The 13,781-nt window shown below is 45.8% G+C and overlaps 1 protein-coding gene across 4 annotated transcripts in view; it reads right to left on the reverse strand.

The window, feature by feature from the left end:
* Window positions 1-6,073: 6,073 nt before the first annotated feature.
* The window catches only part of WDSUB1 (WD repeat, sterile alpha motif and U-box domain containing 1), an 83,543-nt gene continuing 75,835 nt past the window's right edge, over window positions 6,074-13,781 (reverse strand). For 3 of the 4 annotated variants that reach the window (XM_075933481.2, XM_075933480.2, XM_075933482.2), the window contains exon 11: window positions 6,074-10,582. In XM_075933481.2, the coding sequence (XP_075789596.1) occupies window positions 10,410-10,582 (173 nt within the window). In that variant the 3' untranslated portion in view covers window positions 6,074-10,409. The remainder of the gene's footprint in view (window positions 10,583-13,781) is intronic. The other variant, XR_012905173.2, reaches the window with a different exon arrangement.

The raw sequence follows: 13,781 nt of genomic DNA on the forward strand, positions 1-13,781 counted from the left end.
TAGATTAATGTTGTGTATGTACCATAATTATAGAAAAGAATCTGTTAGTAATTACATTATATAAGTCTCCCACTCCCAGTTTTCCTTTTATAAGATCTGTATAACTTCACCAGTGTCTTCTGAGGACAAACTCTAGAGAGTATACAATATGATCTTTTGAAGGTGAAAGGCTTGTCTTGATTGATAATAGCTTCTCTGGTATAGTAGAACCTTAAAGATATGAACACCAGAGTTATGGACTGATGGTCAACTGGCCACCAAGGAGAACAAGAATTAAGCTCTCAGGCAGTAGCGGAGAGAAAAACAAACCAACCAACATGGGGGATGCAGGAATCCCACGGGGCCCGGTTTTCCTGCAGTAAGTGGGTGGGGCTTGCTACACAAGTTGCCCGCGTGCAGCCCCCGGCGCCCATCAGCTGCGGCTGGACTAATCAATATACAAATCCTCGAGGCATGGCTGAGCTGCAGCGTGTTTGCGCCACAAACAGCCCCCTGTCCAAGTGCATGACTGGCCTGTGAAACTGTTTGGTAAAAGTTTTTTTTTGTTTTTTTGTTTTGTTTTTTGTTTTTGCCACAGGCTCTTGTGCTCGGCTCGGCCATGTTGCTGACTCCTGCGTGTGTGTGTGGGGGGGGGCACTGAGGTAACTCGCGTGTGTGTTGGGGGGGGGCATTGCATGTAGACATGCATATGCAGTATCCCGGGGGGGATGGGTGTGCGTGACATGCCTTTCAGGTACTGTTGCATCGTGGGGGGGAGGGGTGTTTGCGCCCTCCATCCTGCACTTACATTTCTTACAGTCATTGGTGTATTGCAGAGCAGCATGTTGGGGTATGTATTCCTGAGGGAGGGTGCAGGAATTTAGGCAGAGCCATGGGGGATGCAGAAGTCAGGATTTGGGGGGGTGTATGACAGGGTGGGGGGAGGCTGGGGATGGGTGCAGGAGACATGCTGGGGTGACTGAAGGGCTGGATGGGGTGCAGAGGCAGGGTAGGGAGATGGGCTGTTGCAGGTGAGGGCTCAGGGCAGGCTTGTCACAGCTAGATCATGGCTGATTCTACCTTCCCTTCTTATCCCTGCCATAGCAGGAGAGGGGGGCCACCCCATCCCCTCCCATGACTAGATGGTGGGGGCTGGGCCTTGTGGTCTGCCCCAGGGCTGGGGTTGGGGGTCAGCCCACTGTGGTCACATGGAGGCTGGGTGCTGAGCGGGGTACGTGTTGGTCCGACAGTGGTCAGTGGTCACTGTTGCGGTAGGATCAGGCTGGTTGCGGACAAACTGTGGCAGTCAGATGGGGGCCAATTCAACCAACCTGCTGAGGCAGGAGCAGGGCATGCCTCGGGCCTGGGCCTGGGCTGCCCCGCCCTCTGGCAGGAATGAGGCAGGGCTGCTGCAGTTGGAGGGCAGATTCTCCACTCCACCACAGGAATGGAGCCAGGGCTGAGGTGCTGGGGGTTGCTGTCAACCTCCCCCCCAATAGGCCAGTTGGGAGTGCACACACCTCCCCTACAGTGTGCCCTCAGCCAGCCCCTTTAAATTGCCACCTCTGGATCAAGCACCCCCAGCTGGTTCTTTCCTGAGCAGAGAGCTAGGTCATACTGGGCCCTACTGCCGAACTTTCACTTCTGGCAGTATTGTAACCACTTAGTTCCAGCATATTAGAGAGCCAAAGTGGGTAAAGTAATATTTATTGCACTAGCTGCTGCTAAAGAGATGCCTTTGAGTTTGAGCAGATCTGAGGGCTAATACCAGGCGGAACAAATTGTTTAGCATAACTAGTTCACATAGGTTACAGGTTGTTAGTCTCTATTTCAGTCCATGATTTTTGTGTCCATCCAAGTTTCAAGCTCCAGGCTCAACTTTTGAAGTACAGCGATTTCCTTTGAAGACTGAGACATCAGTAATAACTGGGTGAAAAAGTGTTCACCCACCTGCGAGACCATGTTTTTGTCCTATATTTCTGTGTTTGAAAACATAGTGATCATTAAGGATGTTAAAAACACTGTTTTTTTTAAACATGTGACCAGCTTTTACCTGCTCCTCCTCCCTGCACTGCTGCTGCTTTCAGTACAGAGCCCCCACTCATGGTTATGGGCAAGCCCTCCCTATCAGAGGCAGCAGTGCAGGGGGTACATACAGGCAGACCCAGTGCTCATGGAGAGCCCACTTAAAAGCCTGCTCCCCATGAGCACTGGGGGAGCGTGGCTTCAGTTAACCATTTAAACAAATAGACTACCACATCCCTAGTGATCATCTCTAGTTGCCACCCTGCATGTAGTACACCACATGGATCTTGAAAGGTGTGTTGAGGGCGATGTTGATCAATATAGCCATGGAGATGTGACTACAGGTTTTCCATCCGTTGTGTTGGCGGTGACTGGTCCTGCTTTGAGTTGGTGTGGGCTTGTCTGATGATGATCTTGGCGAGGTTGGGAGGGCTGTTGGGAGGCCAAGGAAGGCGTGCCAGAAAGATTTCTTTTGGGATGTAGTCCCCATTAAATGTAGGTTTTAATTGTTTGATGATACCTGCATATGGCAGCAATGGGCAGCCAAACCAGTGATTGGCCCTCCTTCATCTGAGTGGACTGCATGATTCCACTGGTGGGCAACCTGCGGAGCAGCATGAAACCACTAATGTTGAGTGCCATCAACCTGCTGATTTGTACTCCATGCTTCCCCTGTCCCTGCCCAGCTTGAACAGCTGATTTGTGTTGTTCCAGCTCTGGAAGGGAGAGTGAGGACCTGGAGCAGAGCACAAATCAGCAGACGGATGGTGCTCCAAAAGTGCTGTGAGGGAGAGGGAGGAGAATTAAGTGTGGGGCTCCAGTGCCCCGATGCACAAGAGGTGCATGGGGGGAGGAGAACATACTGGGGATGTGAGAGCCACAGGTTGCCCACCACTGCCACATGGGTTTCAGTGTGGAGTGGTAAGTGACCGCTAAGAGTGAGCATATGGTCAGAGAGTTTTATTTCTGTATTGAAGGAGATGCTCCTAGGGTGGCCCCTTCTGGGATGCCATCTTCTCTGCAGAAACACCTTGTTTGGTGACGGTGGTTTTGAGTGTATATTGGTAAAGGGCTTCTCCTCGGAGCATATTTTCTGGGATTTGGCCTGGCTGTAGCTAATAGTTGGAGTGGTTGCTTTATTTGTGCGGATGGGTGTGGCAATTCATTGATTTCTTGTACATACTTTTCTGTAGGATTCCATTGTTGAAGCTGGTCATGGTATCCAGGAAGTCGATGCTAACAAGGGAGTATTTGGGGGGGGGGGGGGGGGGCTCTTTAATGTAGCTCCTGCAGCTGATTGCAGTACACAACATTAAAATAGTGTGATTTAATTATTAACCACTCTTATTAACTAATCATGGTGTTTTACTATCATTAACCAATCAGTCATTAATTTATTTGCTGAGAGATTCACTATATATATATAGAGTAGTATAGTCAAAGAGAGCTGAATTCACACAGTGTCTCTTTGGGGTAATGTTAATGGCTAATTTGGCTCCTGAGCCACTGAGGTCTGAGTATTGCTTTTCTTGGGTGGTATTGTTAAAGTTGTGGTTGAAATGTATCAGTTAGTTTAGATCATCTGTCCAGAGGGTGGAAATATCAGCTAAGTATCTCAGGTATATCACTGGTTTTGTGGTATGTTTGCCCAGAAATTCTTCTTAGACTGATAGGGCTGGGAGAGAACTGAGGAGGTCATTGAGTCAAGCCCCCTGCCCAAATCAGGACCAACCCTAACTAAATTACCCTAGCCAGGACTTTAAGCTGGGTCCAGTGTTCCCTCTAAGATTTTCCATCCGTGAGGAGTGAGTTTTGTCTTGTGAACCTATATTGTGGTCATGTGCACCATGGGCACCCACCTGTTACAAAAAATAGCTCATGTATATTTTCAAATGGCATGGAGGAAAGAATATACAAGGGATAATTAACAAGGTGCATGACTGTAAATAATATGAAATCAAATAAAATACTGTAAAATGTGCAGTAGCTATGCCCTAATGCAGGGCTACTCAACATGTGGCCCGTGGGCTGCATGTGGCCCGTTGGTTTGTGGCCCTCGGTTTGGGATTACGTGGGATTCAATACGTGGCCTGTGGATGGGAGCCAAAAAAAAAGTCAATATAATGGTGATCTGATACGCGTTTTAGTACTTAAGTTCCTGGCCTGTCTTTGCTCATTAAAAGTGCTCTCATATGGGTGGAAATCATGTAAATATTGCATTTTATTAATACCAGCAGAACTGACTTACATGGGGCCTGTGTGTTGTGTAGTCTTGCCTTAATCTTTGTATTCATGCCCATTAGTGTGAAAGAGGCTCTTTGCATATATTTGCAATGTATATGCAACCACACTTAACGTTGTGGCCCATGGCATGTGCATCAATGTGGCCCCCGGGCCTTTCAGATCAAGGGAACTACAGACCGGTCATCCTTGCCTCAGTCCCTGGAAGGGAACCTCAAGGAATCCATTTTGAAGCAGTTGGAAGAAGGGAAAGTGATTAGGAATAGTCAACATGGATTCATGAAGGGCAAGTCGTGCCTGACCAATCTGATTAGCTTCTATGATGAGGTAACTGCCTCTGTTGATATGGGAAAGTCAGTGGATGTGATATACCTTGACTTTAGCAAAGCTTTTGACACAGTCTCTCCCACAATATTCTTGCCAGCAAATTAAGGGTATATGGTTTGGATAAGTGGACTGTAAGATGGATAGAAAACTGGCTAGACTTTCGGGCAGAACGGGTAGTGATCAATGGCTCAATGTCAGGTTGGCGGTCAGTTTCTAGCAGAGTGCCCCAAGGATCGGTTCTTGGACCAGTTTTGTTCAACATCTTTATTAATGACATGGATGAGGGGATGGATTGTGCCCTCAGCAAGTTTGCAGATGACACTAAGCTAGGGGGAGAGGTAGATACGTTGGAGGGCAGGGATAGGGTCCCTGTCCTATTGTAATATTAAAAAGCGTTCTGTTAGAAGTTCTTTTCAGTTGCTATGTAATTATAAAATATAGCCTCCTTGACACACTTTTTTTTTTACTTTTTGCCATTTCCCATAATTTTCTCTATTGGAAATGACTACAGTAATAACAGACAGGGATTTTCCTGGATGATGTCATTTGGGCATTCCATGCATATTAAAATATGTACGCCCTTAAACTGTTCACTTAACCTTAATTCCCTGTCTTAAAGTGAATCTGAGAAGTAGATTATGTGAAGATGAACATATTCAGGGAGGAGAGACATAAGGTCACTTCTGCATATATTAGCAACCAATGTCACCACTTTCCTACTTGCCATGTGTATGCTGGAAAGAATGTGCATCTGCCTGCTTCTATACTAGGGATGTTAATTTGTGGGTAATTGACTAGACCTGTGGTCCCCAACATGGTGCCCGCGGGTGCCATGGCACCTGCGGGGGCATGTCCACGGCGCTGGGGAGCGCCGGCCCCGGGTACGCGGTGCTGGGAGCGCAGGCCCCGGGCGCGCTGTGCTGGGAGCGCCGGCCTCGGGCGCGCGGTGCTGGGCGGGGGGAGCACCGGCCCTGGGCGCCTGGCGCTGCCGGGGTACACCGGGCGCGCGGCACATGGCAGGGGGATCGCCGGCCCCGGGCATGCAGCTATGGGGGGGGCCGCCCGGCGGGCAAACGGCCACGCCCCCTGGTGCCTGACAACCTGGAAAGGTTGGGGACCACTGGACTAGACTAATCAAATAGTCCATGTGTAGACTAGTTGTCATGTCTGATTCCCCACTCTGGCACAATGAATGCAGAAGTAGGGGGCTTGCAAAAGTACCCCAAAACCTTATCTTTCCATGCTTTGGTATAAAACTTCCCCTCAGAATCCTAATACGTGGATTTTGGGGATAAAAATCTGCTGCCACCATCAAGTGCTTTTGAACCCACAAACAGGGGGACACTTGAAACCAACCCCAGGGCACCCCAAGCTCTTTTCTCCAAAGAGCTTGAAAAAGAAAGAGAAAATATAAACTGCAGTCTGTGGCTGCTATCCCCTTGTCAGAGGCATTCAGATCCCACAGCCATTTTCCAGGACACAGAAATGAACCAATACCAGGTTTAAAAAAAACACTTTTTATTAACAAAACAAAACAATACTCCTGTTGCAAGCATAATGACTAGATGGAAAAAGTCACCAATTAATATACTCATGGGAGACTCCCATGGGCTCAGGACTTAGTTACAAAAGGGAGGAAACCCCATTGCTAACAGCACAGGCATCAGATCCAAAGTCCCACAACAGAAATGGATTAATCTAAACTTATCGGATTGTTGACTAGTCCTTCACATTCCTACTCTGTACACACACACCACTTAATCTCTCTTTTCTCTCACCCCTTCTTCCCTATCAACTTTCATTTATTGAATGTTGTGCTGGGGATTGAGTTTGCATCTGAGTCATGTTTCAGTTCCATAACCTTTACTTTTACAAAGCTGAATCTTGGTTTAGCAGCACTGCTGCTAGTGAAACTGATGTTTGCAAAACCCCCATCTCTAAGCAGTCAAGGAAAAGGGAATATGCATGAACCAACCATGTGTCCAGTGATATCTGTCAGGATCACCCACAGCAAAAATCACCAGAAAGAATATGGGAAAAGTCTGCCAAAAGTGAGGCTATCAAGACCCATGTAATACCTGGGTTCCTTTCCTTTATATATCCCAACACTATTGATTGCAAAGAGGTACATGGGTGAAAATCAGCTCATTCGGTTTTGCTGCTATCCATTTTTTATGACATCACCATTCAGCATGATGGAAACTATTCTGACATCACAAAACCTGAATGGGGACCAGGTAGATGTTAATTAGGCAAGCCAAAGCTTCTAAATACCCACAGGTATATGAATAGTTAGCCAGAGAGCAAAAGAAAATATCAGGAAAAGTAGATAAAGATATCAACTAGTTCTGGGCAAATCAATTACATTTAAAATGGTTTTTAAAAAGCTAATATGAACAGACATTTAGAAAAGAGAAATCTGCTACAAGTTGGGAATGTAGAGAGGGGTGTGTGTGTGGGGGGGGGGGAGCAGATAGAGCCCCAAATCACACATGCAGGAATGTCCTAGTGCATGAACACCAGCGTTGACTAGGAAAAACAAGAGCAGCTAGCCAACTTCTTTTCATTGTTCAAACTGAATGGCAGGCAGATGGTAAAATGCCCAGCCTAAACTGAAAAGGAAAATCAAGCTGATAAGACTACCAGATAATCTAAGGAGCTATTAGCAACAGAGATAAGGAAACTTGTTTCAAATATGTGAATTCAGTGTTGACACAGCCACCTTAGTGGCTGTTGGTGACAGTTGGGATTTTAAATTCTTTCTATTTTTGAGTCATCTTTATCTACCTCAGATGCCACACCATGCCCTCTGATCAGTCCCCCTCTCCCCTCCCCCAGGAATTGTCACTCCATGGTCCTGGTGGAAGCTGCAACCAGCTGATTTTGGGAGGGATTGAGAAGGAGAAAAATATTTAGAAAGATCCAAGAGGCAGTTTATAATTATTTTGTATTAGTTGAATTCAAAACACCCCCTCCCCCCAACAAACAAGTCTTGTTTCTAGAGTTTGAAATGCTGGGGGGTCGAACACCGGGGTTTGTTTTAACACTTCAGGCAGCAGCGTGTTGCATCCTAAAGAGAGGATGTACACTATTAAGGAGCTCTATAGTTAAGGATAATTTCAGTTATATTATTGAGGTGTCCATAGTGCACAGTTTTCAGTGCTGGTCTCCTTGTAGTCAATATGCCTCAGAGCACTGGAGCCTGGAAATTGGGGAGAAGGGTGTGAGGAGAAGCTGATGCTTCACCTTCCAGAGTCAATGTGCACCCTCAGGCGGTGGGACGATTTCTTTCTTTCAGACTGTCACTCCTGGGGCAGCCTTGCTGGTCCCTGTTCCATCTACTGCCTTTGCTCCAGTTGGAGCCAGTGTGACTAATTTCCTCAGAGCCTCTATATGTGCTGCCTTCTGCCATCTGTTACCACTGAGAACAGCAGCCTTTAACTACCTGCAGTGATGTCTCAGAGAGGATGGAGAGAGGCTATCAAATCCCCCTCACTCCTCTTCTGCAGACTAAACTAGTCCTAATCCCTTAGCCTCCTGGTAGGTCATGTGTTCCAGCCCCCTAATCATTTTGGTTGTCCTCTGCTGGACCCTCTCCAATATGTTGACATCCTTCCTGGAGTTGGGGGCCCCAGAATTGAACACAATACTCCCGATGTAGCCTCACCAGTAAAGGGGAATATTTCACTTCTCTAGATCTGCTGGAAATGCTCCTCCTAATGCAACCTAATATGCTATTAGCCTTCTTGGCTTCAAGGACACACTGTTGACTCATATCCAGCTTCTCATCCACTGTAATCCCCACATCTTTTTCTGCTGAACTGCTGCTTAGCCAGTCAGTCCCCAACCTGCGTGCAGGACTCTACAGTTGTCCTTGTTGAGCCTCATGAGATTTCTTTTGGCCCAAATCGTCCAGGTCACTTTGGACCCTATCCCTACTCTCCAGCATATCTACCTCTCTCCCAGCTTAGTATCATCTGCAAACTTGCTGAGGGTGCAGTCCATCCCCTCATGCAGGACATTAATAAAGATGTTGACTAGAACCATCCCTAGAACTGATCCTTGCAGCTCTCTGCTTGAAACCGACCCCCAGCCAGACATCAAGCCATAGATTGCTACCCGCTGAGCCCAACAATCTAGCCAGCTTTCTATCCACCTTACAGTCCATTTATCCAATCCATACTTCCTTAATTTGCTGGCAAGAATTCTGAGGGAGACTGTTTCAAAAGCTTTGCTTAAGTCAAGGTCAACGAGAAGTCCTGTGGCACCTTATAGACTAACAGATTTATTGGAGCATAAGCTTTGTTAGCCTTTAAGGTGCTACAACAACAACAAATAGTCTAGAAGTTTTTCCGGTTACAGACTAACTTGGCTACCCCTCTGAAGCTTAAGAACAAAGAGCTAAGGTGAGGAAGATACCCAAAACATACTGTTTAAGGCCAGAAAAGATCACAAGATCATCTAATCTGACCAGTTTATCAGTGGCCCGCCACTACTACCCAGTCGCCATACAATAAACCCATCAATGGAAAGAAATAAAAAACCCCAGAGTCTGTCAATCTGACCTGGAGCAAAATTTCTCCTTGACCTCACATAGGCTAATCAGGTACACACTGAGCATGTGGGTAAGAACCAACCAGTCAAGCATCTAAGAAAATGGCTTGCGCAACCTCTGCTCTGCCCAAAATCCCATTGTCCAGATATGCCATTGTTGATGCTTCAGAGGAAGAAGACGACAACACTGAAGAATGCATAGACAGGAAGGAAATCTCTTCAGATCCCAGCAGGTAACCAGCTGAAATCCTGAAATGTTAACTTTAGAAGCAAAACACAAGGCTATTGAGTTGCACCTTCTTCTCTATTACAAACAACCATATCACACAATTCTACTCCATTTTTAAAAAGAGCTGGATAATTTTAAGTATGCTGTCTGCCCTTCTAACAAGTTGTAAGGTTGTTTCAGGATCTCATTTCTCTGAGTAGAAACAAAGAGATGATGCAAAAAGAGTGTGTAATACAATTTAAAGACTATCATGTACAAAGAGGCAAAACAAAGGTTTCACGATCCTTACTATTGGCAATTCCTAACTTTTGAGTGCTTAACTTTGCAACCTTAATGTTCTTTTGTTATAACTACTGCAAACAAAATACCAGATTTTTTGACACACACTCAAAAAACATACATTATATCATTATTTATTTAAGCATGCATATATTTAGGGTTGGAAGAATTTGATTTTTTTTTAAAGTAGATGTACATTAATTTCATTGTACACTCAAACAGATGAAAATACTTCCATTGCTAAATTTACAGATAGGCAAACTAAGAAAAATGGTGCTTGAGAATGTATTAGATTTTGATTTAAGGATATTAACTTTGTATACTTTGACATGATATTGACAGTTTTTTGCTTCAGCTTTTTGAATCTTACCATCAACTGTCCTTAAAAAACTGCCCATGCCACCGTAATTCCCTGCAACTATGAACATTTAAAAATGCTTTAAAACGAGCATAATTATTTATTGAAACTAAAAAAATAAAAATCAAATTCTGCCAAGCCTACATATTTTCAATTAGCTTTTAAACTTTCTTACACAAAACTACTATAATTAAAGCTCAAATATTAAAAAAAAAACCTCTATTAGGCACCAACAGGTTTTTTTTTTAATTTAAAGTTCTACATTTAAAGGACTCTATGTGAGTTACACTTCTGTCCATGTCCTTAGTCTGTATCTTTTTTCCCTTTCCAGTGTTTTAAGATATCTGATAGTTATTTCCTTCCTTTACCTACAATTTCATTGTAATTAACAAATTAGAACAATTGATGTATTCAAGGCTAAGTTGTTTCATTATATTTCTGCTGAGTCTCTAGCCAGCGATTAATGGCCATTTTCAGAGTCCTATTTGGTATAAGCACAAGAGAGTGAAGAGGGAGATTTGTCATAGGACTAGACCGTCTCTTTTTGCTGATCCAGTTTTCCATTGCCTCTTTTTCATAGGAATAGCCATCTATAAAGAGAAAAATACAATTAAAATGTTAAAATAGCAATGTCTATTCAAAACTCTTAATATACTTTAGATACTAAAGATTAAGCCTCAATAATGCCACTGGGATTCAGGAAAACATTTTTCCACATGGGCAAACTGACATGGAAATTTAAAGGACTTTCCAGAAGACATGTGATGCGTCTCAGAACAGAAAAAAGATGGTTACTTACTTTGTAACGTTGTCCGACATGTTACTCATGTCCATCCCGTGCACGGTTTGCCAGAGAGTTTTCCCTTAATGGTACCCATCGGGCCAGCCGGGGAGCCCCCTGGAATGGTGCCGCTATATCGGTGCATATATATCCCCGCTGGCCCTCCACCCTCAGTTCCTTCTTGCCGTAATGCTATGACATAGGAGAGGTGGGTGCGATGTGGAATGGACATGAGCAACAACATTCCAGGGCCTTGTCAGGGGAGGACGATGAATACTTTCGTACTTTCGAGTCCTCCATCTCATGGTGCTGCTCCGACGCTTGAGAGGGGGCAGACTGCTCCGACGGCCCATGACCCCCGCCGTCTTCCGACTGGGGCTCGGGAGACTCCCCGCATACTGCCAAGACATGCGGTGCTGGGGCACTGGGAAGCAGGGTGGCTGAAGATGGGGCCCAGATCCCCAAACGTGCAGACCCTGCCGTACAGGGAACGCTCCCCTGGGCCTGGTGGTATGCCCAGGGGGGCCAGAACAGCCACTGATCCAGATGCTGCCACTGTGGAGGCCATGTTTGTGAGAGGCCCGAGTCATTGTCGTGGCACTCATGATGCCAGAAGTGAGAGCGGTGCCAGGACAGGGATCTTAGGGATGCTGGGAACTTGAGCAGTGCTGAGAGTGGGAATGAGAGATGGACACCCTTGATGGTACTGACTCCACGTTGGACTCCTGAGTAGTCAGACTCCCACCACGGTGGAGTGGAGGTTTGGCCCAGGAAACGATGTCTCTCCGCGTGCCGAACCACTGAGGTTGGCTTGCTCGAGGGCTACACCAGCAGAGGGGGCATGAGGCGCTCTGGTGCTATCAAGTGGGCCGCCAGGATGACTGTGCTTGATGCTGAGCTCTCTCTGGACTCCTGAGAGAGTGAAGCCACCAGTGCCAAGAGGCTTGCCGGTGCCGGCATTGACCTGAGAACGAGGGAACGCTGTACCACATGGGGCGCCAGTGCCAAGGGTGGTGCGGGCCTACCTGGATCCGATGCCAAGGCCTGATCCCGAGACCAGTTCTTGCGCTCTAAAGGAGGGGAGGGCAAGTCAGCCGTCAACTCAATCAGCTCCCATGCCGCCTTGAACGTATCCGGAGTGGAGGGCTGTTGGACCTGATCCGACTCTTCCCCTGCACTGTGGCTTTTGGTTGCGCTCAACTGGCCACACTCTGGCCCACGCGCAGCAGACCTTGTGGCCGGTGTGGGCACAACAGGGTGCCCTGACTGGGGACCTGCCCCTCTCCCCTCTTTTCTTCTTGTGCTGTACCGGCGACTGAGTGGTGCCACGTCGTAGGGTGCCTCAACACCGATGAGGTACCAGAAGTCTCCAGCATTGAAGGTGGTGTGCTGCAGGACTTTGGTGCCAAGTTAGAAGACAGTGCAGGCAAAGCGCCGACTCCATAAGGAGTATCTTCAAGTATAAGTCCCTCTCACGCGGTGTCCTGGGTTTAAAACTGTAGCAGATTCTGCAGTTAGCCGGGACATAGGCCTTGCCCAAGCACTTTAAGCACGAATCGTGTGGGTTACCACGGGGTGTAGGCTTGGAACAGTCAGTGCAGGGCTTAAAACCGTGATGCCTTGGCATGCCCTGTGGACTGGGTAGAAAGGGGAAGCAACTGGCGAGCCCCAACCCAAACAACTTACCTTTCTTTATCTAACAGAGAAAGTAACTTGGATAAGAAACAAAAGGGACAAGGTGATAACGACTTAGAACAGTTTGAATACTGCTGAGATCACGCTTGCAGGCAAGCGAGAAGGGAGCTCCAACAACCATGTGCAGTAAGAAGGAACTGAGAGGGTGGAGGGCCAGCAGGGTATATATGCACCGATATAGCTGCGCCACTCCAAGGGGCTGGCCCAATGGGTACCGCTAAGGGAAAACTCTCCGACAATCTGTGCATGCGGCATGCACACACCTAACTGGAATGGACACGAGCAAGCACTCGAAGAAGAATGCAGATCTTGTGGTCAACACAGGAGGGGAAATCAAAAGATATTTCTATTCACAATACACCCTCCGATCTGTAAAGAATAGATGTGTGTGGTTCTATATTATCATTTTAGTTTTATTTCTGCAAGAAGTGCAGGTTTTTTTTTAAATTAAAATAAGTATTACCAGTTAGATTTTAAACTATAGTGAATAAAGTACAATGCTAGCATAATCCTGTCATGTATTGGTAATTCTGTTACTATATTGATGGAGCAACACCAAATATATCTGCAGCAGATTACTTCTAAATGATGTTAACTGTAGATATATGAAGTATTTTAACACTGTTTTCTATAATTAAACCTATTTGATGCTCAAACGCATTTATAAAAGAAACTTGCAAATTTAACAAAAGGCCACAGTTACAGCAAAGCCAGTTTGCTGATGCCAATACTAAAGCCCATGTGAATTAAACAAACCCCCTGTGTTGAAAGAGAATCTTATGGTAGCCCCAATATGACTAAAATAGTTATACAGTAGCACTTGAACTATCTCATGAAATCAAATGAAACACTTTAGACTTCAATGTCCAATGTAGCATCCCATTTGATACAGAAAACAGACAGGATTTAGGCCAGGTCTTGTGTACCAGTATACAAATGAGCATAGTACTCCTAATGAAGATGCAACTTATATTGACAAAACCGATTTTGTTTATTCAAGCCACCTTAGTCCACATCCCACTTCTAAAATAAGTGATACTGGCAAAACCATGTTCTACAGTACAGGCTTTTGTCTGCATAGCGCTGTCAATCACAAATCACACCCCTGACTGATTTAGCAAGATAGAAAAATTTCAGCATAAACCTGGCTTAGTTGTGATTTATATAAAAAGAATTCTTTCTTGAAGTTACAGGACACTAATCTTGGACTAAGGCCTTGTCTACATGTAAAAATTTTACTATCACAGGCTGATTAGGGTGTGATTTTTATAATTATATCATACAAGAACATAACATAAGAACGCCGTACTGGG

The sequence above is a fragment of the Pelodiscus sinensis genome, chromosome 7 (genome assembly GCF_052426305.1).
Source record: "Pelodiscus sinensis isolate ZL-2025 chromosome 7, ASM5242630v1, whole genome shotgun sequence".
In the NCBI taxonomy this organism is placed as follows: domain Eukaryota; kingdom Metazoa; phylum Chordata; order Testudines; family Trionychidae; genus Pelodiscus; species Pelodiscus sinensis.